The 23,119-nt window shown below is 73.1% G+C and overlaps 2 protein-coding genes across 4 annotated transcripts in view; one reads left to right on the top strand and one right to left on the bottom strand.

Annotated features, from left to right (window-relative positions):
- CDK5 (cyclin dependent kinase 5) overlaps window positions 1-23,119 on the top strand; it is a 228,042-nt gene that overhangs the window by 203,826 nt on the left and 1,097 nt on the right. For both annotated transcript variants that reach the window (XM_075144496.1, XM_075144495.1), the window contains exons 2-10: window positions 21,317-21,372; window positions 21,530-21,618; window positions 21,698-21,765; window positions 21,869-21,929; window positions 22,016-22,072; window positions 22,216-22,311; window positions 22,568-22,642; window positions 22,734-22,830; window positions 22,919-22,988. In XM_075144496.1, coding sequence (XP_075000597.1) covers window positions 21,336-21,372; window positions 21,530-21,618; window positions 21,698-21,765; window positions 21,869-21,929; window positions 22,016-22,072; window positions 22,216-22,311; window positions 22,568-22,642; window positions 22,734-22,830; window positions 22,919-22,988 — 650 coding nt within the window. In that variant the 5' untranslated portion in view covers window positions 21,317-21,335. The remainder of the gene's footprint in view (window positions 1-21,316; window positions 21,373-21,529; window positions 21,619-21,697; window positions 21,766-21,868; window positions 21,930-22,015; window positions 22,073-22,215; window positions 22,312-22,567; window positions 22,643-22,733; window positions 22,831-22,918; window positions 22,989-23,119) is intronic.
- Window positions 16-20,009, bottom strand: SLC4A2 (solute carrier family 4 member 2). Of its 2 annotated transcripts, none has more exons than XM_075144479.1 (23): window positions 19,928-20,009; window positions 11,791-11,941; window positions 8,335-8,503; window positions 8,001-8,236; window positions 7,700-7,824; window positions 7,331-7,557; window positions 6,402-6,538; window positions 6,021-6,201; window positions 5,800-5,935; window positions 5,450-5,633; window positions 5,203-5,317; window positions 4,864-5,048; window positions 4,550-4,763; window positions 4,222-4,443; window positions 3,962-4,110; window positions 3,572-3,766; window positions 3,264-3,497; window positions 3,038-3,127; window positions 2,522-2,688; window positions 1,907-2,160; window positions 1,408-1,577; window positions 961-1,134; window positions 16-842 (listed from the first exon to the last, which is right to left on the bottom strand). In XM_075144479.1, exons 2-23 carry the CDS (start codon window positions 11,848-11,850, stop codon window positions 762-764), a joined length of 3,705 nt encoding a protein of 1,234 aa, XP_075000580.1. In that variant the 5' UTR covers window positions 11,851-11,941; window positions 19,928-20,009; the 3' UTR covers window positions 16-761. The 2 variants fall into 2 exon arrangements, with proteins under 2 accessions (XP_075000580.1, XP_075000581.1); XM_075144480.1 differs by having other exon boundaries at window positions 7,700-7,812.

The raw sequence follows: 23,119 nt of genomic DNA, 5'->3' as shown, positions 1-23,119 counted from the left end.
TCCATTCTGTTTATTAGTACAAGGCAGCGGCCGGCCCACAGCCCCTGCCCCACCTGGGCCTGGCACAAGGTGGCCCCCGCGCCCCCACGCCGGCAGCCCAGGGCACAGCCCCCCGGCCGTCTGCCCTGCGGGGGGACAGGCAGGCGCGGGCCCCCCTCGGCGGCAGCAGGGCCAGCACCCGGCCCTGGCAGCGCGCGGTGCCCGGGGTGCTGCTGCCTGCAGCCCTGCCCTCACGCAGCCGTGGCGCGGGCAGGGGTGCACAGGGCTCGCCCCCCCCCAGCACCTCCAACCACCTGCGCACCCCTCAGCCTGGCGTGCTCGTTATAAAGCTGTTTATTGCCATTTAAATTACTCTGTTAAATAAAACACAGTGGGATTTAGGAAATGCCTGATTGTCTGGTGGGAGCCCAGGGCCTGGCTGGGGGCTGCAGAGGGGCTGGGGCAGGGCCAGGACCTGCAGCTTTGCTGGGGGGTGATGGGGGGGCTCTGCCCCGTGGCGTGGTCAGGACGTGCCCGAGGGGGACCGAAGGCACGGCACGGCCCTGTACCGTGCAGGAGGGCGGTGGGGGGTCCCCAGCAGGGCGAGGCTGTGGGCCGGCCTCTCTTTGGCAGGTGTCCCCCCGAAGGCACGGGGAGCACAGGGTGCCCATCCCCGGCTGGGCACGGCTGCGCAGCCGCTGCCCCCGTCCCCGCGCAGGGCGGCAGCACGGGGCCCTGGCTGCGCCCGGCCCCGCAGCCGCACGTGGCTCGCTGATGCGCGGTCACACCGGCATCGGCATTTCGTTGTACTCGTCCACACCCTCCCGCTCGTCGAAGATGGGCTCGGCCTCGTCTGCGTCCAGCTGCAGGGAGATGGCGGCTGAGCGGGCAGCGAGGGGCTCTCCCTCCCTCACTGCCCGCCGCGTGGGTCCAGCCATCATGGCCCCCAGCACCCACCGGGACGAGGGAGCAGGTACTTACACACTTCATCTCACGGTCAGTGAAGATGCGGCTGAGCAGGCACATGCGGAGTGGCACCGTGAGGATGAGGATGAAGGGGAAGGCCAGGGAGGCCACCGTGGACATGACGGCCCAGAGCACGGCCAGACACGCCAGCTGCAGCCCGGTGAAGAGGTGCATGCGCAGCGTGCGCACCTGCGTGGGGACAGGCGTCAGTGCCGGGGGCACACGCGCGCTGGAGCCCTGCGTCCCCCTCCCACCCCAGGCACAGCCTGCCCCCAGCGGCACCCCCTGCCCGGGGCACGGCTCCCCACAGCCCTGCTGGGGTCCGGCCTCCCCAGAGGAACTGCCCTGCCCCCCCGACCCCCTGAGAAGGCTTTGCCAGAGCCTGTCCCGCAGACGCCCCAGGCTGGCTGCTGCCCCAGACGAGGGTCCCACCCCCCGGGACCCCCCAAGGCCCCCCCCCACCTTTTTGACGTAGGTGACGTCAGGGTGGTGCTTGGGGGGCATCAGCAGCAGCTGCAGGCGCTCGTAGAACTGGATGCCGTTGAGGGAGGTGACGCCCATGTAGAGGAAGATCCCGAAGAGCACGGCCAGCGGGATCTGCCGCAGCAGGTCCCCGATGACGATGGACAGGCCTGGGCCAGAGTAGGGTCAGCTGTGGTGCCCGGGGAGGGGGCGCCCGGAGCCCCGGCTGGGGCCAGGGCTCACAACAGCCGCCCCAGCCCCCCTCCTCCCTGCCCGGTCACCCCCCACGCTTGGGGAGGGTCCTGCGCCAGTGGTGTCCACGCGGGACAGGATGGCCACGCCAATTTGGCCAGGGCTTGGGGCACCTCAAGCTCTTGTGGGCCCAGCCCTCCTCCATGCTGCTCCCTGCACCGCCGCAGCTCCCCAGGCTGCCCGGCCCCCCACGGCCATGCAGGATGGAGCAGGGCTGGCGGGGAACCCCCAGCGGGCACGGACCTACCGACGAGCACAGCCACCAGCAGCCCCGTGACTCGCTGCTCCTTCACCTCCTGGATCTTGGGCTTGTCCCCGGGTGCCACAGCCTTGCTCATGACGGTGAGGGCGTTGGCGTGCGTGACGGAGCGCACTGTGGCCGCAGCGAGCCATGGCAGCCCGAAGAGCGCGAAGAAGCCGCCCATGGCCACGATGAGCAGGAGGTCAAGGTGGAACCCAGAGCCCTTCTGCAGCATCCGTTCCTTCTTGCTGATGATCAGCCTGGGCACAAGGGCAGACCGTCGGCATGGCTTGACAGGGCTTGGCACGGCACGGCACTGCAAAGCTTGGCATGGCTCAGCATGGCACGGCACAGCACAGTTCAGCATGGCACAGCTCAGCATGGCATAGCACAGCTTGGCATGGCTCAGCCTGGCACAGCACGGCACTGCACAGCTTGGCACAGCTCAGCATGACATGGCACAGCTTGGCCCGGCACGGCACAGCTCAGCATTGCACGGCATGGTACAGCACAGCTTGACACAGCACGGCACAGCTTGGTACAGCTCGGCATGGCACACCCTGCCCCACTCGTGCCCCACGCGGCCCCACTGGGCCCCCAGCCCTGCCCCGCTGCGCTCACGTGGTGATCTGCGTCTCCATGAAGATGAGGATGAAGACGAGGACGGCGGGGAGGCCGCTGGCCACCATCATCCAGACGGGGAAGTCGTTCTTCTCACCCAGGGGGTTGATCACCCAGCCCCGCTTGTCCGGGGCCGTCACCGAGAACCCGCTGGGCACACTCAGCTTCTGTGGGGAGGGGGCGAGAAACGCTGGGGTGGGGGCACTGGCTCTGCCCCCTGGCACGCAGCTCCCTCAGAGCGAGGGGTGCCACGGGGCATGGGGGGAGCCGTGGAGGCACCGGGACCCGCCACGACTCAAAGGGCTCCTGGCAAAGCAGGGAGAGGAGAGGCGAGGTGCCGGGAGCTGGAGGCAGCCACGGCCGTGGCGGGGACGGACGGTGCCACACGTGCTGGGAGCAGCTGACCTGCAGCTGCAACGGCGGCAGGCGAGCGGGAGCCGGGCCGGGTGGCGCCGGGGCCCCCCGAGGAGGGTGTGGGGTGGGGGTCCTGCCTGAGGGGGGTGGTTCGGTGCTGACCTGCGTGTAGGTGTCCTGGATGCTGTAGTCCACCAGCACCATCACCAGGATGGCAATGGGCACCCCGAAGTCCCCGATGAGCCGCCGGATCTGGGGGAAGAGCAGCGTCAGCCCAGCCCCAGCCCCACCGCCCGGGCCCCCCCCAGCTCAGCCCTGCCCCCCAAAGCTGGGCTCACCCCAGGGCCCCACGCAGCGCCCACGCCGCCGTCCCGCCTGCCCCACGCACCCGTCCGGGGAAGAACCGGCTGTTCTTGAACTTGCGCAGGAAGAAGGCGATGAAGAAGGTGCCGGCCATGAGCACCAGCGAGAGCAGCGCCGTGTTGGGCTGCCCCGTCACCTTGGCTGCGGCGCGGCCGGCCGTGCTGTTGGCCGGGGCCGCGCTGGTGTTCCTCCACGCCTCTGCCTCCGGGCCTGTGCCGTTCGCCCCCAGGCAGCCGTGCAGGGGGTGCTCCTGGAAGATCTGCAGCAGCACGATTGCTCAGTCCTGCCTGTCCCTGCCCCGCGGACGCCCCGGCCCCGGCCCCACCAGCTCACCTTGGCCAGCTTGGAGAAGGTCTCGTAGATGAAGATGAGGGAGATGAGGAAGGCGAAGATCTCCTGGGTGAAGCGGGAGACGAAGCGCACCAGGAAGCTGCCCTCGAAGGCCACCATGACCAGCACGATGAGGATGAGCCAGAAGCCGATCCAGACGCGCCCCACCAGGTACTCCAGGTCGTTGGACGTGCAGAACTGCCGGTGCCACAGACGGACAGAGAGACGGGCAGGTGTCAGCAGCAGGGCTGGCCGCGGGGCTGGGCAGAGCCCCAGGCCGTGGGGCAGGCAGGGCCCCAGCAGGAGCAGTGGGGCCGGGGGTATGTCTGCCCCACAGCACGCAGGAACGTCCCCCGCCCTGCCCCGGCCCACGGAGGCTTGCCTCACTCTCACCGTGAAGAAAGCCTCCTCGAAGACGAGCAGGGGCCCCGAGAAGCCGATGACAAGCAGGGGCTGGGCGCCCAGCAGGCAGAAAAGCACGCCCTGCAGCGACGTGGAGATGATCAGCTCAGACACCCCGATCAGGTCCTGCGTCTTCTCCCCTGCGGGCAGGACAGGCTCAGGCACACCTGGCGGGACGGGGACCTGCGTCCCCGGCGTCACGGCCGATGGCAGCTCCTACCCGCTCCCTCCCGCAGTGCGTGAGCACTCACCCAGCAGCCCTCCGAAGGTGATGGCTGGTGACAGCGCGGCGAAGTAGATGAAGATGACGGCCGCGATGCACTGGGGGTTCAGCGCGTCCCTGAAGTCGCTCAGGTACTTGGGGTACCGCCGCCGCACATCCCGGATCAGCCCCCCAAAGGGCCGGCCCGTGCGCCGCAGGGGGTCATCCTCCTCCTCGCCCTCGCCCTCCACCACCTTCAGCTTTAGCAGCGCTGCACCCCGCAGACAGACAGACGGACGGACAGTGAGCCCCTGCCAGGCAGGTGCCCCCATCCAGACCCTGCCCCAATCCCGCCCCACTCCTGGTCCCCCTGGCACCTTTCTCCTCGGGGGACTTGGGCTCCAGCAGCAGCCGCCGCTCCTGCTCCTCCCTCTTCTTCAGCATCTCGCGCTGGAAGTGGGCGACGCTGCGCAGCAGCTCCTCGCCCTGCACCTCGGAGGGCGGCAGCACCACGCTGCAGTCCAGGAACTCGTTGATGGCGTTGAGGAGGTCGTGGCGGTCGTCGGCCAGGTACGCGGCCTCATGGAATTGCTGATGGGGCGACGGCGGGGTCAGAGCACCCATCCGGGGGCACTGCGGGGCGCCGAGCCCGGCTGTGGGGGCGCAGCCCTGGCAGGGACGTGGTGCTCACCTTGTCGGACATGAGGGTGGAGATGGAGCGCCCGATCTCGTGGTAGTCCATGTGGGTGCTGCTGGGCCCCAGCAGCACGAAGAGGAACCGCACAGGGACGGGCACCTCCAGCACCGCGTCCAGCTCCACCGCCTCCTGCAGCCGCACGAAGGCCATGGTGGGCTGGTCCAGGAACTCCACGCAGCCTGGGGGGCACAGGGGGTCACCGCGGGGCTCACTGAGTCACATGGGGCATAAGGGGTCACCATGGGGCACAAGGGGTCACCATGGGGCGCAGGAGCCTGGCAGGCGGTCCCCAACCCGCCCCACCCTGCCCACCCCCCCGCCACCCCTCCATACCCACAAGCACCACCGTGGCCTCGGCGTTGTCCGGGATCTTCTCCAGCAGCTTCAGCTCGTGCTTGGACTTGGAGCGAGTGATGCCGGCTGGGGGCGTGGGGGTGAGGACTTCCCTCTGCGGGGACAGAGCGCGCAGCAGGGCTGGGGTCAGGGCCCCTCCCAAGGATGAGGAGCGGTGGCAGGTTGGGAGGAAGGCACGGGCAGAGGGATGGGGACGGTGTGGCGCGGCTGTGGGAGCCAGGCTCACCTCCCGCTCCACATCGACCCGTGTGTCGTGCTCCACGGCATGGCCGGCGATGAGGGGCTCGGTGACGGCCGGCTCGCTGCCCTCGGCCACGTGGTTGGTGCTGTGGTGGTGCACGAGCAGGGAGCCCAGGCTGCCGGCTGAGATGTTTCGGGGGAAGGAGAAGTCCTTCTCGTCGCTCGGGTGGCTGAGGGACAAAGCCAGGGCTGTCTGTGGCGGCACGATGGGAGAGCGGCCGGCAGCCCGGCACAGATGTCCCTGCTGGCACGCTGCACACCGGTGGCTCCGGGGACAGCGCTGTCCCCACGGCTGGGGGGAGCAGAGCCTGGCGGGTCGCTGCTCGCTGTGCTCACCTGTGCTTGAGCAGCAGCGCCCGCAGCACGTTGGCGCGGTCCTCAGCCCGGATCTGGTCGGTGATGACCATCTGCTCCACCACCTGGTGAGCCACCCCCGGCAGCGTCTTTTGGTCCAGGTCGAGGAGCACAGCCCCTGGGGGAGGGAGGGGGGGGCTGAGGCGAGCGGGGTTGGGGACCCCCTCCACCCGGGCCCCGTGGGGCCGTCCCTGCCTCCCTACCGTGGGACAGGGTCTTGCGCAGCTCCAGGAGGCTGCGGAAGGACAGGGAGGCCACGTGGGGCTTGCCCCAGCGGTCCGTCTCCTCCTCCACATCCTCCTCAAACTTGATCCAGCGTGCCGTCTCCTTCCACTGCAGCTCCTGGTTCTTGTCCACCACCAGCTCGTTCAGCTCCACGAACACCTGCCGGCACAGCCGGGTCAGCACCGGGATGGTGGGGATCCCCCCACGGCGATCCCCATGCACAGGCGGCCCCCCTCCACAGCACCCCGGGCAAGATGCACCCACCCAGCTGCTCCCCGGGTCATGCACCGCGCTCTGGCTCCTCTGCTGCGCCGGGACCCCCAGCCCTGCCCGCCCCCCCGGCTGCCAGGACCCCGCACCTCGTGGGGCTGCCGGTCCTGCTTGCGGTGCCGCGTGCTGGGCTCCTTGTGGTCCTTGCTGACGTGGACCACCTGCGCCTTGGCGCTCTTCCGGACCAGGTGCCGGCGCACCCCCGGCACGTCCTCGAAGCGGTGACCTGCCGGAGACGGGGAGGACAGCGATGGCTGTGGGTGGGCGACCTGTGGAGCTCACAGCCCTGCGCCCCAAGTCCCGGTCTGGGGGGCCAACGAGCCCCAGCACCAGGCAACCTGGGGGAGCCGTGGGCTGGCAGCCTGCCCGGGGCAGCTCGGAGCAGAGGGAGCCGAGCTGGGGCCGGGCCAGGACCGTCAGAGCCCCGGGGTCCGTGAGCGCGGCAGGGCGGCACTCGGTGGGGGGGCGGGGGATGAGGTCTGCGTGCTGGTGAGTGCTGCAGCACCGGGAAGCCCAGGGCTGGCGGTGACAAGCAGGAGCTGAGGTGGCTGCTCGCACCAGGGTCACCCGTGCCCCCCATGCCAGGGGCTGCACATGCCCGTCAGCACACGGGCTCTGCTGCGGGCAATGCTCCCCGGGGAGCTCTGAGGCAGAAGCGTCACCCACCGCCCTGGGAGTCCCCAAGCTGCAAATCACCAGGGGCTGGTGAGCACCCAGGGGAGGCACCACCACCGCCTCTGGCTCCAGCCGCCCCGGGCACCAGCTCCTGTCCGCCCTCCACGTGGACGCGGACCTGGCCCGTCCCCAGCACCCTGGAAGGGGTCCCCTGTGGCCGTACCCAGCCCTGGAGCAGGGCCAGAGCCTGCACCCAGCCCAGCTCTGCTGCAGCCGCGGGGTGATCCAGCACTGCCGGCCCCGCCGGCCCCTGCCCCGCTCATCCCGGAGCACAGCTTGGACCCTACTGTGCCGTCGGCACGCTGCCAGCACAGCCCCCGGGCACAGGGTGCCCCCCACTCACTTTTCATGTAGTCCAGGTCGGCTGAGGCCAGTGTCTGGGCCTCCGACTCATCTGTCGGCATCTTCTGGTACCGGGCCTGCTCCACACCCGTCATGCTGCCAATCCGCCGCCGCTCATGCAGGTTGTAGCTGCGGTGCCCCGGCTGCGACTTGGGAACGGGGCGACCGGGGGAGCCAGCCTCGGCAGCGGCCGCTCCCTCTGCCAAACCTCCCTCCTCCACATCGGGGCTGCGAGGCAGGCGCCCGCCTCAGAGCTGAGCCCCCGCTCTGCCCCCCAGCCCTGCCATGGGGCACCGGAGGGGGCTGCCTGCCCTCGAGAGCCCCAGCCTCCTCCAAGCCCCAGTGCTGCCCGGCCCCAGCCCCTGCTCACCTGCCTGCCCGGGCTTCCCTGGGGGACGTGGGCTCACGGGGCTCCAGGGGGGAGCCGGGGAGCGCCGCGGGGGCCGCCGGCTCCTCTGCCCGGCGGTCGGTCACCTCGTCCTCCTGCAGGAAGAACTGAGACGAGCACGGGAGGAACCGGCTGCCGTGGAGCCATGTCCCCCCGCCGCAGGTGCCACCGGCTCTGGCTCCTCGCCAGCTCCTGGCGCCCCGGCCGTGCTCAGCCGCCTGCCCCAGGAGCCCCCAGAGCGGGGGTGCACAGCATTGTCCCCCGCTTCCAGCCCCGCCCTCACCTGCACCGCCTCGGGCGGGCCGGGCTGCAGGAGCTCCTCCGCCGACCGCTCCGTCTCCGTGTCGCATGCCTCGTCCTCATCCTCTTCCGCCTCCTCGATGGTGGGGGTCTCGCCAGGGACCGAGGCGCGGCGGTGCTTCTTCTTGCCCTTTTTTGTCACCCCCTTCTTGCGGCGGGTGTCGGGGGGCAGGTGCGTGGAGAGCGGGTGGTGGATGTGGTGGGATGACTGGCGGTGGTCTGCAGAGGACAGGGCGGGGTTGGCACCCTGCCTGCCTGCTGCCTGCCTGCTGCCTGCCTGCTGCCTGCCTGCCCGCTGCCCCCGGGGCCCCACTCACACTCAAAGTCCTCCTCGCCGTAGCTGCGCCCGGCCTCCTCCGCGTTGCGGGGGTGCGTGTCGCACAGGATCTCCTCGAAGCGCTCCACGCCCAGTGCCTTGTTCAGGTCCTTCTCCTCCTCCTCCTCCCCGAACGCGGGCGAGCCAGCGCCCAGCGCCTCTTGCTCGGGCTGCGGGCCGGCAGTGGGGCTGAGCAGGCGCTGGGCACTGCTGCCAGCCCCCAGTGCGCCCCAGTCATGCAGCCCTGCACGGGGCTCAAATGGCGGTTCTCCGGGGTCCCCAAAGGCCCTGCACCCAAGGGATGCGCCCCCCAGCACACCATGAGCCATGCACCCCGGCTGCGCCCCTGGGCTGGGCACCCACCGTGCCATTTGCACCCAGCGCACCCCAGCCTCAGCGCTGTGCTCCAGTGCCGCGCTCCCCCGCATGTACCCCAGCACCCCAGTGCCCGGCTCCCCAGCACAGCCCCGACCCGGCATCCCCAGTGTTGTGCCCTGGTGCTGCGCTCTCCCCATGTGTCCCCGGTATCCCCAGCGCCCTGCTCCCCAGTGCCACCCCGACCCGGCATCCCTGGTGCCGCACTCCCCCTACGTGTACCCCAGCACCCCGGTGCCATGTCCTGGTGCTGTGCCCCCGCCAGGTACCCCAGACCCTGCACCCGCGGTGTGCCTGGTGCTGCGCCCCCCGTCCCAGTGCTGCTGGGTGCTGCTGGGTGCACCCCAGCTGTGGGTGTTGGGGTGCAAGGGGTGGAATCCTGGGCTGGGGGGGGCGAGGGGGCTGCGGGTGCAGGGGGTGTGGGGGCTTACAGGGATGCCGGGCTGGGGGGGGGCCGGGGGTTGCGGAGCTGGGCGGGTGCGGGGGGGTGGGGGGTGCAGGGCTGGGGGGGTGCGGGGGGGTGGGGGGTACCGGGGTGTGGGGGATGCGGGGCTGGGGGGGCGCAGGGGGGTGGGGGGGTGCAGGGGGGTGCAGGGGGGTGGGAGGTGGGGGGCGCGTCCCCGCCCGGCCGGTCCTACCTGAGTCATGGCGGAGCCGCGCTCCCGCCGCAGCTCCCGCAGCGCTTTATCGGGGCGGCGCGGCCCGGCCGGGGATGGGGGCGGCGGGGGCGGGGGGCCGGGGGGGGGCGGGGGGCGGCGGCTCCTTCCCCGGCCTCACCAAATATTGACGGAGCCGCCCCGCGCCCGCCTCAAGGTGACAGCGGCCCGCAGAGGGCACCGGCTGCGCCCGCAGCATCGGGCTGCGCCGGCCCCCCCGGCCGAGCTCCGACCCCCCCAGGAATGCACCGACCGCCCCGGCCATGCACGGACCCTCGGCACTGCACCGACCGCCGGCACTGCAGCGACCCCCCCGGGAATGCACCGACCCCCCCGGCACTGCTCCGAGGCCCCCCGCACGCACGGCCGCCCCCCGCTCCGGTGATGCACGGACCCCCGGGAAAGCCCCGATTCTGCTCGCGGCCGCACGACGACCCCCCCGGTGCGCATTGCCCCCCCAGTGCTGCACGAGCTGGGTCGGGTCGCCACCCCCCCGGTAATGCACGGCTTCCCCCCTCCCGGTAAAGCCCCCCCATTAAGGCGGGAGCTTTGCCCCCCCAGCCCCTGCTGGGGCTGCACTGCCGACCCCCCCCACCATGGCCCCCCAGACCTGCCCGCAGTGCTCAGCCTGGGGGGACGGTCCCTGCCCTGCCCCGGCCACCCCCAGTGACCCCCGGGACGAGGCAGGTCCCAGACCCCCGGGGTGGGGGGATGTGGGGATGGGGGCACCGGGAGGAGGGGGCCTGGGAGGACGGGGCCGCCCAGACGTGGCAGGGGGCCGGGGTGGGGACAGGGACACCGCGGGCACCATCCCCTGCCAGGGCAGCGGGTGCCGGGCCCTGCCCTCCGGGCAGTGGCAGTGGGGGCTGCCAGCCTCCCTGGGGACAGCCCGGCACCCTGAGTCAGTGCCCCACAGCGTGTGCCCGGCCAGGGCTGTGCCACAGCCCCCCCACCCACCCCCCAGGCCAGCACATCCCAGCCCAGACGTCCTGTCCTCAGGCAGAGCCATGGTCCCCTGGCCTCCGGCCCCACCGCGCGGTGACCCCAGAGCTCCCGGGCCCTGCGTGGGACGGGGTACCACCGTGGGGGTGACAGGGAACAGGCAGACCCGTGCCATCCCCTCGCACCCACCACCCATGGCATCGAGGCCACCACGTGACGACGGCAGAGTCAGGCCACGTCCTCTCCCGCATCCCCCCGCTCCTGCCACGTCCCCTCCGCTGGCCCCAGCGATCCCTCCCGACACCCCACGGCCCTCCCAGACCCTTCGGCACAGCCCGGTGCCCGCAGCGCTGCACTCCACGAACCCGCCGGTCTCCACCTTCCAGCCCTGGCAGTGCCCCGGCTGCTCCTGCGGCGCCCGGCAAGGCAGCCCCCGGTGGCCCCCAAACCTCCGTGCCCTGATCCCTCCACACCCCCATGCACCACCCCCAGGATCCTGCCAGCCCCAAAATGACCTTGGACACCCCATCTGCCGCCCGTGCCGCGACCATGCCGCGCATCCCTGCCTCCCCCGTGGCCTGGCTCCTCCGACCCCAGCGCCGCGCACTGACCCTGCCCACGGTGACGCCCAGGACCCCCTCACCGAACCCGCCTCGTCCCCGGCCCGGCGTGACTGAGCGCCTGTGTCCCCACGTGTGCCACGGCCCGGGGGGCCCCACCAGGGGTCAGTGGGGCTGAGCTGCTCCTGAGCCGGTGCCCCGTCCCGGGGCGATGCCCCACGTCCCTGTGTGCCTGGCACGCTCCCCCTCGCCCACGGGACGCCTGCGGCTCCCCCGGGCCCAGCTTCTGCCCCGGGACAGGTGGGGATGGGCGCCCTCGGCCGAGAGCCGGGGGGACGAGGGACCTGCCAGCCCAGCAGCCTGGGCGAGGCCGTGGCTTACCCGGGAGCCCAGGAGGAAATCCATGGGTGGCAGAGCCGCAAGGAAGGGGCCTCAGGTCCCATCCCCGGTCACGTGCACGGCGATGGGGACTTGCCCAATGGCACCGGGCAGTCGCGCAGCACGACGCAAAGGGTTAATCATTAACTCTGCTCCCGGGCAGCCCCACGAACCCACACCACAGCTGTGTGGCGCTGGCACTGCTGGCACCGTGCACAGCTGGGGCAGGCGAGCGGCACCGGCAGAGCCGGCGGCCCAGGCCCAACGTGCCCCGGCAGCACCTGCCTGAAGGCCACCCACTGCCCCGGCACGGTCGGCTCAGCCTGCCCCAGGCTGGTGCTGTGGGGCACAGCCCTGCCCCACGGCCCCTGCTCTGCCGGCACGCCACAGCCCTGCCCCACAGCCACGCAACGGGGCACCACCCCGCGGTGCAGCGTGGCAGGAGGGCCGTGCCGCGGCACCCCTCGCCCGGCCGGGCAGCGGCAGGGGATGCAGCCCCACCATCCCCTCCAGCAGCCGTGGAGCCGTGCCTGCCACGGCACTTACGCTCTGGAAGGCAGAGGAGACGATGTGGTGGATCTCGGAGGACACCTGGGAGTGGGTCATGGCGCTGGCGCTGGCGCGGCGCCCCGGGACGGCCGGCTTAGCCCTTCTCCTTCTCGCGGGGGCTCAGGGGACGCTGTCGGGGCAGCATAACCTGGGGGCAGAGAGGGGTGCTCAGGGGCACGGCCGGTGCTCCCCCGGCAGCAGCGATGCCCCGAGGGGCCGCACGGCTGTCCCCTACCCCCAGGCACCGGGTGCCACCACCGCCCCCGGGGCAGAGCTGCAGGCAGGGGGTCGGGGTCTACCCCTCCTCAGCTGCCCGGGGGCCGGGGGGAGGCACAGGCAGGGCTGGCCCCGGGGCCGGCTCCGGGCTGGTTTGTCTTGGCCGCCGGTAGGAGCGGGAGAACAGGGGCCAAGACAAACGCCGGGAGGGGAGCGGAGCCGGGGCGGCGGGACAGGACCCAGCCCCCCCGGCAGGACCCCTGGCTCGTGCCCAGCCCCGCGGGGTGCAGGCAGGGAACCAGACCCCGGGGGGCAGCAGCAGTGACTGCCCCCACAGAGAGACACCCGGTGACCGACCCCCCCACAGCCCTGCAAGCTCCCCAGCACGCCCATCCCGGCCCCCACACCTGCCCACCGGCCATCTTCGCCCCACACTTGCCCCTCGGCAGCTCCCCGGGCACCAGGCTGACCCCTCCGGCACCGGCGTGCTGGGTTTATTGCCGCGGGAGGTGACCCCACGTGATGGCGGGGACCAAGGAGGGTGGTGACGGATGACTGCGTCTCACATGGATGGCTCACCATCACCATCGTCGTCACCGTCACCAACACTCCTCCCGCCACGCCGTTCCCCCCACAGGCACCCTGGGGTGCAAACACCGAGGCCACGGCTCCTCGAGCCTGGCTGCGGCACCGGATCGTACCTTCCCCTAGGTTTGGCGCTACCCAGCTCCGGCTGCTCCCTAATCCCCGCTCCCCATCCGGGGCTGGAGCCAGCACATCCACATTCCAGCCGAGCGAGCGCAGATTAGCCGACCTGCCGCACCACTCTCCCGGGGCGCCCGCCAAGCCACAGCTGGCAGCTGAAACTCCCCCCCTTACTCGGGATGGGGACCCCCCAACCCGTGCACCCCACAGAGGGCTGGCTGCAGCCTCTCCACCGTGGCACGGGTAGCAGGGAGCCGATCCGGCACAGCTCCAGTCTCACCAGTGCACCTGCCCGATCCAGCAGGGCTGGAACTGGGGGGGAACGAGCTGGTGCCTCCGTTCCCCCCCAAATGGAGCCAGGACCCCCAAACTGCCTTTGCTGGGTGACTCAAGGGTGGTGCTGAGGGGTCCCCTCCCTGCATGGGGCACCCAGCACCCCACGCTCCCGGGGTCCCATGCGGCTGCGACCCCCCAGCCCCGAGGACCGGGACCAGCAAGTGGGGTGCGGGGCCTTCCCACTGGCAGTGAGAGCAGCTGCCGGGAGCGGGGGGCTCCGGGGCTCCGGGGCGGGAGCAGAGCCCACGGGGGGAGTAGCGGCATTGAGCGACCAGCTGGGCACAGCCAGCGCCTTCGCACCGTCCCGGCCGCACCGCGGGGGCCCCACCGGCGTCACGCCTGGGCCGAGCTCCCGCAGGACGGTGCCCCCACCCCACCCATCCCGGGGCGGCGGCGCTGGGCCACCACAGCCAGCAGGTGCCAGGGCTCCGGCGCAGGAAGGCGCTTGCCGCTCCCAGCCCTAAGCAGCTTTTTGGGTTTAATCCCGTCGGCAGCTCGTGGGGATTAGAGCCCCAGGAACATACTTGGGATTGTTCTTGAGGAACGCCAAGGTGGGAAGCGGCCTGGAGCCGCGCTCTCACCAGCTCTCGGCGCGGGGGAGCCGGGTGCCAGCCCCAGCATCACCCGTGGGCAGCCAGCTGCCTGCCCATTGCCTGAAATTGGGGGCTCCCAGCACCCTGTCCCACCAGCCCCTTCCCCCAGGCTTTGGCGGTGCCACCATGGGACCTGGCAGGACGGTGCCAGGCCCAGCCATGCAGGGGACAAGCGGTGCCCGGGAGCCTGTGGCCTGACCCTGCTGGAAAGGGTGACGGGCACCCGGGGGGGGACTTCTGCTTTCCGTGGTGGCGGCTGAGTCACCCGGCAGGCACGGCTGGGCAGCCGGCCAGGAGCGGCTCAGCAGCTTGTGCCAGCCCTGCAGAGAGGAGCCCATGAACCAGCCCGTGCCGGGAGCTCCCGCGGCTGCCCCGGGCACCACGCTGGGTTGGCGCGCGCCCGCCCCATGGCTGGCCCTGCTCCCCAGGGAGCTCCTGCACCCCGGGATGGGGGGATGGCGGGCGGACGGGCCCGATGAGCCGGGATGCCCAGCGGCCGTGGGGCTGCCCCACTGCAGCTCTGCTGGTGTCAGCGCTCAGCACTGTGCCGCTGACACCGCGTGGCTGCAGGCACCGGTGTGGCTGCGGTGCCACCACCTCGCCCTGCGCTGGACTCAGCCACGGGGCAGGAGGGTCGGGGCCGCGTGCTCCGGCTGTGCCGCGCGGGGCCAGGCCGGCAGGTGGGCCGGGGCGGCAGCAGCGCCCGCAGCGGCGCCGGCCTCGCCGTGCCACGCCCCGCGTGCGGCCTCCCGGGCCGGCGGAGCAGCACAATGGCCCCTTGTGCGGGGGAACAGGCCGCTCCGATAAGCGGGGCAGGTCCGCAGATACGTCCATGGGCTGCCAACGCCGCGCCGCTTATTACCGGCTGGCTCCGATCAGCGCCTGTGCACGAGCCGGCTCGGCGGCTCCCGCCGGTGCCGGAGTCGCATTCCTGGGACCAGCCCCGGCCTGCCCGCCTGATCCGCTGAGGCGATTAGCGGGCCCGGCCCCGGCCCCACGCCCCGCGTCGTGGGGGCTGCCCCACGGGGCCCACGCGCCCCCAGCCTCCTCCTGCGCCCGGCCCCACCGTCGGCACCCACTGGCACCGCGTGGGCCAGGAGAGGAGGCTGGGCCAGCGGCGGGTTGAGCAAGGCGGGAAGTGAGGCAACGCCACAGCCAGCCCTTCCGCGGCCCGGGCAGCCCCGTGCCAGGCAGCCCGTCCGCACCGGGGCAGCCCTGTGCCAGGCAGCCCGTCCGCACCGGGGCAGCCCTGTGCCGGGCAGCCCATCCGCACCGGGGCATCCCTGTGCCGGGCAGCCCGTCCGCACCGGGGCAGCCCTGTGCCAGGCAGCCCGTCCGCACCGGGGCAGCCCTGTGCCAGGCAGCCCATCCGCACCGGGGCATCCCTGTGCCAGGCAGCCTGTCCACACCGGGGCAGCCCTGTCCCGGGCAGCCCGTCCGCACCGGGGCATCCCTGTGCCAGGCAGCCTGTCCGCACCGGGGCAGCCCCGTCCCGGGCAGCCTGTCCGCACCGGGGCATCCTTGTGCCAGGCAGCCCGTCCGCACCGGGGCAGCCCCATCCGGGCAGCCCGTCCGCACCCGGGCATCCCTGTCCCGGGCAGCCCATCCGCACCGGGGCAGCCCTGTCCTGGGCAGCCCGTCCGCACCCGGGCATCCCTGTCCCGGGCAGCCCGTCCGCACCGGGGCAGCCCCGTCCACAGCATGGACCCAAAACCCCACAAGGGGGTACAGGATGGGGAGCAGGGGAGCCCCAGGGCAGCAGAGGCCAGCCAGAGCCCAGCTGCCTGCTCCCCTGTGCCAGTGCCACCGGCAGCACTGTGCCTCCTCACACCACGTCACCTGGGCTGCGGACGCGCCAGCAGCGGCAGCGCCAGGAGCAGGGCCCCAACGTGGGATCAATACCCACACACATGTGCCGTGCACGTTTGTGCCCGCAGCGGGAGGTGAGGCTGATGGTGACCACCGTGCCACATCTGGTCAGGAACCAGAGCCACATCTGCAGCCCCAGTCCCCCTTGTGCACTGCCTGGCTGGCACCGCGGTGACGGAGAACGCGCTGCATCCCTTGCCATCTTCCCGCTGGCAGCCACCCCTCGAGAACTCCTTGTGCCCAATTTCCAGGCAAAACTGCGGCAAGGTGAGCCTGGCGCAGGTCAGGCTGTGCCCATCACGCCGGGCTGACGTGCCCCGTGCTCCCCAGCCTGCCCAGCCACACAACCCCCCCGCCCCACAGCCCAGCCCAGGGATGGCAACGGCTGCCCCAGGGGGGCTCTGTGCCCCCCAGGCCTGTCCCCCCATTCTCCCACTGCCATCTCTGCCTACGGCAATGCTGCACCGGCTCCTCGACCGGGGCTGGGGACACCAGCAGGGGCCACCCTGCCCTGCCCTGCCCCGGGTGCTTGCCAGAGCCTGTCCCGCTGTGGCGTGGGGCCCTGGAGCACCCGAGCAGGGGAGGCGCATGGCCACAGCCATGGTGCTTAACTGCCATGGGATGACGCTCGCTGCCCGCAGCCTGGCAGGACGGGCTCCCCCCACTGCCCGCCACCATCGGGAGCAAGGCCTGCAGATGCTGCCCGGACACGGAGCCACAGCCAGCACCCGCCGTGGCTCCTTGGCCACAGCCGGCCACCCCAGGCCCGCACCGCAGCAGCAGAGGGGATCAGAGCCCCGTCCCCGCGTGCCACGCAGGGCCACTGCCTGCACAGACCCTCACCGCAGCAGGGACCGCCGGGCTGCCGCTGGGACAGCTTCCTCAGGCACAGCCGCGCTCACCCCGCGGCTCTCGGGGCACTCATGTCCCAGATGGGGGAGCCACGAGCCAGCCCCGGCAGAGCCGCCCTGGCACCGGCGCCGCCCCCGGGGCTGCACCAGCACCCACTCCCCCATGGGCAGCGCCCCAAGGCAGAGCTGCACCTGCACCCTGATGGTGCCCGGGCTCTGCTGCACCACTGGGCAGCTCCGGCACACACCACCGGCACCCACGGTGGCCGTGCACCGGCCTCCCACCTGCACGGGCGTGGCATGAGCCCCAGCTCCCTGCACCCCAAAATAGAGAGCAGTGCCGAGGGGGGGCCCGGTGGCGTGCTCCAGCTCCCCTGCCCGCCCCCGAGGACCTGAGGGCAGGAGACCACCCAGAGCCCCCAGCTTCCCAGGCAGCACCTGCCTGAGGGCCGGAGGTCACTGAAGGCAGGGGGCTCGCGGGCAGGCGCTGCAGCCACCCCCCGCACAGCCGGGGAGCCCAGCGCCGGCCCCAGCCGGGGTCCGCGTGGCACGGGCCAGCTGCTGCTGCTGCCCCGCTCCCTCCTGCCCAGCTCACCTGCCTGCTCCAGGAGACCCCCGGGGGATCCCGCCGCCCCGAGCGCCTCTGGACGCCCACCTGGGGGGTTGCACCCCCCCATCGCCGCAGTGGACACCGCGGGACAGAGCGGGGCCGGGACAACGCCGCCCACGGCACAGCTCCCGCCCCGGCAGAAGTTTTCTAGACACTGCAACTTTAGAAGCCGCCACCAAAAATATCCTGCCCCCCCCCGCGCACCCCCCGCCCCGCGACCTCGAAACCGCCAGATCCGGGAGATGAATCACGGCGCTGCGCGGCTCCGCGCCCACGCCCACGCCGGTGCCGGGGGTGGGGACGGCAGGCAGGGCAGGCACAGCCGCCGCGGGCAGGGGCTGCCCCACGGACCCCGCAGGATGTGGCCCTGTGGTGTGCTCCTTCTCACCATGGCCCCCCACACCCTGCCACCACCCCACCACCACGGCCCCCTCGGCCGCACCGGATCCCCCATGAAAGGCTCCTGCCGCCCCGGCCGGGGGTCCCACTCCTGTCCCCGGCCCAGCCCTGGGAAGGGGCAGGCAGAGCCGTGCCCCTGTGCCGCGGTGCCGGGCTCCGTGTGCCACCCCGGGACATGCCCCGGCACTGACCCCTTGGTCCCCAGTGGCTGCCGTGGGGGGCCTGGCCAGCGCTCCACACCGTCACCCACGGCAGGGCCGGGGGCCACGCACCCACTCACCCGCGGCTGCCCGGAGGCCGGGGAGGTGTGAGCCCGGCCGTGCCGCTCCCTGTCCCCCGCCGGCCCCGGCACGGGCAGGCGGTTCTGCCCCACTCACCCCATCGCCCGCTGGCCCGGCAAGGCTGCGGCTCTGGCCACGCTCCCGCTGCTGCCGGCTTCCCGCGGAGGCTGCCGGGTGCCTGCCCGGCCCACGGGCGTCCCCCGGGACCGGGACCTGCCCCAGCGGGAGACGAAGCGGAACCCTCGGCACGGTGGGGCCTTCGGCCGGCGGCGGCCCCTCCGGCTCCCTCTCCTGCGGGCCGAGCCCCTGCCCTCCGCCGCAGGGCCGGAGCGGGGCCGGGGGCAGCGGGCAGCCGCGCTCTGTCCCACCGCGCCGCGAGCTGCTGAGCGCCGGCCGCCGCCGGGAGCTTTTATACCAGCGCAAAAGAAAAAAATCAGCAGTGGCGGCGGCAGCAGCGAGAGTCTTTGTTTCGGCAAGCCTGCACCAGGCCACTTTATCCAAACAGAGCGGCGGTGCCAAGTCCCGGAACGGCTCCTCAGGCAGCCCCACCTCTGCACCGCGGCTCCCGCTGGGCACGGGGGCAGCCAGCGGCGAGCGTCAGCGGCCGGGGACGGGCGAGTGCCAACGGAGAGGCCATGCTCCTGCCCTGTGGGGCAGCCAGCCCGGGGGGGCCATGGGGGACATGGCGGGGACACAACCCCACAGCCCCAGGAGTGCAGGCAGGAGCGGGCGCCGGGGGCTTCGCCTGCACAGGCACGGTGCTCGGGATCCTGCGAGGGGACGGGCACCGGGACACGCCGGGTGAGGGTTGTGGGGCAGGCAGACGTGGGGCAGAGAGCGGGCAAGAGCCGGTGGCAGCCGGCAGCCTGTGCCCCCCCCGGCCTCGGCGCCCCTGGCAAGCCCCAGCGTGGCGTCCTCAGGCAGCCAGCCCAGTCCCTGCGGCCACCCGGTCCCCTCTAATGACAGGGCTGTGCTTACGGGGGCCGCGCCGGGGACCACAGCCAGACCCCCCCACCCCGCAGCTCGGCACGGGGACCCGGCCAGGCAGCGGCTCCCACGGCCCCCTCCCTTCCGCTGGCTGAGCCGGCATCCCCGTGCAAGGGGTCACCGCTGCGGGGCTGGGCCACCCCCCATCCCATCCCTGGGATGTTGCAGGGAGCGGGGGCGGCGGGAGTGTCCCCCATCCCATCCTTGGACACTCCCGCCGCCCCCGCCCCCTGCAACATCCCTGCTGCCCCGGGGAGCCCCGAGCCCACCCTGCGGCACTCTCACTGCTCTTGCTGCAGTGGTGTGGAGCAAAGTCCCTCACGGGTGCAGGGACCCTCCAGAGCTGGCCCCACCACGCGCCTTCACCTACAGACACCGACAGCAGCGTCCCTCGGGAGGGCACGTGGCCGGGCAGGACCCCGCGCCCACCAGGTACAGGCAGGAGGAGCCTGGGCCCCGCGGGGGCCAGGGCGGAAGGGCTGCCTGCGGGGAGGCGCGGGCGCCGATGCCAGGAGAGTTGTTAGGGCGATCAAATCCCACGCTTATGGCAGCCGCTTGAAGCGGTGCAGCGACCCCGAAGGGCACGACAGCGGGGCCGGGCGGCCCCCACCGGCCTCAGGGCTGATCTCCCGGCAGGACCCCCAAGCCCGGAGCTGCCACACGGGGGATGGGGGACGGATGCCTCCCCGCAGCCCCGGGGACCACCACTGAGCTGCCGACACAATTCCCGCTGGAGCAATCCTGTCTCCTGACACCAGATCAGAGACCACGGGGGCCTCTCTGGCAGGAGAGATGTGGGGCAGTCCTTGGGGACCGGCTCTGCCCGCGCCCCTGCCTGCACCAAGTGGGTCAGGGGCAGCCATAGGTGCCGTGTCCCCCGGGACCTGCTGCCCCCCCCCACCCCGGGGACCCGACTCAGGGCAGCACGGTCCCCGCTCCGGGGCCGTGGGAGCCCACGCCAGCGCGCGAGTGGGAGAGCAGCGGAGCTGGACCCGTGCCCGGTGTTGCTCAACCCCTGGCAGCGTTTCGCAAGCGGGCAGCGCCGCTCGCCACCCAGCACGGCGCATGGCAGCTCCTGGCAAACATCATGCCGGGTGGGCGCGAACCCCTGGGCGGCAGCTCTGTGCCGCGAGGCATGGCCTGCCGTGGGGATGCGCCGGGACTCTCCGGCTGAGCTGCAGGACTCTCCCTCCGCTTGGAGGGAGCCGGTGGGCGCGGGATGGCCGCAGCCGGCCGGCCGACAGGGCTGCACACGCCGGGTCTGCTCCCCCGCCCCAGGTTTCTCACCTGCCGAGGGTCGCTGTCGGGCTCAGGAGCCGGGAGGGAAGGGCATGGAGCTGCCTCGCGTCGCTCCGGCACCCGCTGGAAAATAAAAAGACAAGGGCTGAAGCGCGGCGGCAGCGCGAGCCGGGCTCTCCCACCTCCCGCGGTGTGCCGGGGCAACCGCCACCCCGAGAGCCGGGTCCGGCACGGGAACGCTGCCAGGGCCGCGCAGGAACACCCTCGTGTGCGGCCCCGGCCCCGGCAGCGGGGCGGCGGGAAGGGGTCGAGGTGCGACGCCCCAGCCGGCAGAGCCGCGGGAGCCGGGTGCGGGTTGGCAGGAGGGGGGTCGGGGGGGCCCGGGGGGTCGCCAGCAGGCGGGGGTGCTGCTTCCGCCCCGGCCGAAGGAGCCGGGGGACCCAGGAGGGTGCGCTGGGCGGCGCGGGGCCCCGCGGCCCCCTGCCCGGGACACGGTGTGTGACCTCCCGGGCTCCCCCCGCCCCGCGGCCGGGCCCCGCCGGGGGTCCCGGAGGAAGCAGTGGGGGGAAGCGGGGCCGCGGCCGGGCCGGGACTCGGTGCCCCGGGAGAAGCCGTCGGGCGGGCGCAGCGCCCCGGGGTCCCGGCCCGTCCCGGGCCGGGCGAGGGGACCAGGGCTTCCGTGGCGGGTCGGGAGGGGAGGGGAGCGGCGGGAGCAGCGTGCGGGGCACAGCGGGGACGGAGCGGGGGGCAGCGCGGGCGGGGCACGGGCAGCACCGGGACGGGACGGGACGGGACGGGACGGGACGGGACGGGACCGGCCCTGCCGCGCCCCGCCGCCTCCGGCGGGCGCCAGCGCGGCTCCGGCTCCCGCTCCCGCTCCCGGCCCCGCCGCTTACCGGAGAGTCCCGCCGCGCCGGGCGGGTCTGCGCGGCCCCGCGGGGCGGAGCGGCAGCGGGAGCGCGCCGGGGTGGGGCGGGGCGGGGCGGCACCGGGCGGGTCCGCACCGGTCCCGGCACCGTCGCCGGCGGGCGCGGTCACCGTCCCCCCTCGGCCCCTCAGGGGACCCCGCCGCGGCCGCGCCCGGTGCCACGGCGCCGCGGGGAGGGGCGGGCGGACCCGGGGATCGAACCCGGAATCCCGGGGGGGGGGGGGGGGGGGGGGGGGGGGGGGGGGGGGCTGGGGGCGTGGCCGGCGCCGGGAGGTGTGGTGGCGGATGCCGAGGCGTGGTCGGCGCGGGGGCTGCCGGGAGGAGTGGCATGGAGGCGTGGCGGTCTCGGGGGCTGCCGGAGGTGTGGCGGAGGGGGCGTGGCTGTCGCGGGGGCTGCCGGGAGGTGTGGCGGAGGGGGCGTGGCGGTCGCGGGGCTGCCGGGAGGTGTGGCGGCGGCAGCGGCGGCGGCGGCGGCGGCGGCGGCGGGCCCGGAGCGGAGCGGAGCGGAGCGGAGCGGAGCGCGGCGCGATGCAGAAATACGAGAAGCTGGAGAAGATCGGGGAAGGTGTGGCCGGGCCGGGGCCGTGGCCGGGCCGGGGCCGTGCGGGAGGGGCCCGGGCGGGTGCGGGGGCCGTGCGGGAGGGCCCGGGCGGGTGCGGGGGCCGGGGCCGGGGCCGGGGCCGGGGCCGGGGCCGGTGCGGCGGTGACCCGGCTGCCCGCAGGCACCTACGGGACCGTGTTCAAGGCCAAGAACCGGGAGACGCACGAGATCGTGGCGCTGAAGCGGGTGCGGCTGGACGATGACGACGAGGTGAGGGGGGGGCCGGGGCCGGGGCCGGGGCCGGGGCCGGACCCCCCGAGCCCCCCCGAGCGCGCCCCTCTGCCGGCAGGGCGTGCCCAGCTCGGCGCTGCGGGAGATCTGCCTGCTGAAGGAGCTGAAGCACAAGAACATCGTCAGGCAAGCGGGGGCTGCGGGGCCGGGGCGGCGGGGGGTGCCGGGGGGAGCCCCCTCCCCCTCTCCGGGGCTGGTGCGGGGCCTCAGGGGCCCCTTCCCCTCGCAGGCTCCACGACGTCCTGCACAGCGACAAGAAGCTGACTCTGGTCTTCGAGTTCTGCGACCAGGTGAGCACCGGGGCCGCGCCGGGGCCGGGGTCGCTGCTCCTGTCCCCCGCTGCTCCCTGACCCGGCCCCGGCTCGCGTCTCCCCAGGACCTGAAGAAGTACTTCGATAGCTGCAACGGGGACTTGGACCCGGAGATCGTCAAGGTGCGTTTGGGGGGGCTCTGGAAGCCTGTGGGGGACCGGGTGCTCGTCCTGCGCTGGCTACGGCACCGCGGGCTGTCGCAAGAACCGGTCTGCGGCATCGAGGGGCTGATGCGTCCCGCTCGGGCCCGCGCTCTTTCCCGCAGTCGTTCATGTACCAGCTGCTGAAGGGCCTCGCCTTCTGCCACAGCCGCAACGTCCTGCACCGAGACCTCAAACCCCAGAACCTGCTCATTAACAGGGTGAGGGCCGGGAGCGGGCGACGGCCGGGGCTGCGTGCTGGCGAGAGGCGCCCTGGCTGCGCCGGAGGGGGGTTACGCTGGGGAGCAGGCGGCCGTCTGTCCGCAGCTTGCGGCTCTGTCTCTCCCTTGTGTTTCTGGTCAATGGGAAAGGGCGAAGGGCCCGGAGCAGCAGCTGCCGCCGGCCCCGAGGCGTGGGGTGGGCAGCGGCACGGGGCGTCCCCTGCGAAGTCCGGCTGACACGGAGCTTTCACTGCAGAACGGGGAGCTCAAACTGGCCGACTTCGGCCTGGCCCGCGCCTTCGGCATCCCCGTGCGCTGCTACTCGGCGGAGGTGAGCTGGGAGGCCTGCGCTTTCTCCTGGACGGGGGCTCGGCTGTCCCGTCCCCCGGCTGGCTGAGCATCTCCCCCGTCCTGCTGCGCAGGTCGTCACGCTGTGGTATCGGCCCCCAGACGTGCTCTTTGGCGCCAAGCTCTACTCCACCTCCATCGACATGTGGTCAGCCGGCTGCATCTTTGCAGGTGCTGCCACGGGGGGCTGCCGGCACGGGGGGCTGCGGCTGCCGGGGCTGTGGCATGGGGCCGCGGGCTCATTCCCTCTCTTCCCTAGAGCTGGCCAACGCGGGGCGGCCCCTGTTCCCGGGGAACGACGTGGACGACCAGCTGAAAAGGATTTTCCGATATCCTGCCGATGCCGTGCGGGGGCTGTGGCGGGCGGGGGGTCGCCCCCTCTCCTGCGCAGGGGAGCGGGAGGGGGCTCTGCCCAGGTTAGGGGGGGGTGGGCTGGGTGACGGGTGACTCCTGCGCTGGC

Source organism: Calonectris borealis, chromosome 2 (genome assembly GCF_964195595.1).
Source record: "Calonectris borealis chromosome 2, bCalBor7.hap1.2, whole genome shotgun sequence".
In the NCBI taxonomy this organism is placed as follows: Eukaryota; Metazoa; Chordata; class Aves; order Procellariiformes; family Procellariidae; genus Calonectris; species Calonectris borealis.
This window is presented reverse-complemented; position numbering and strand designations above follow the sequence as displayed.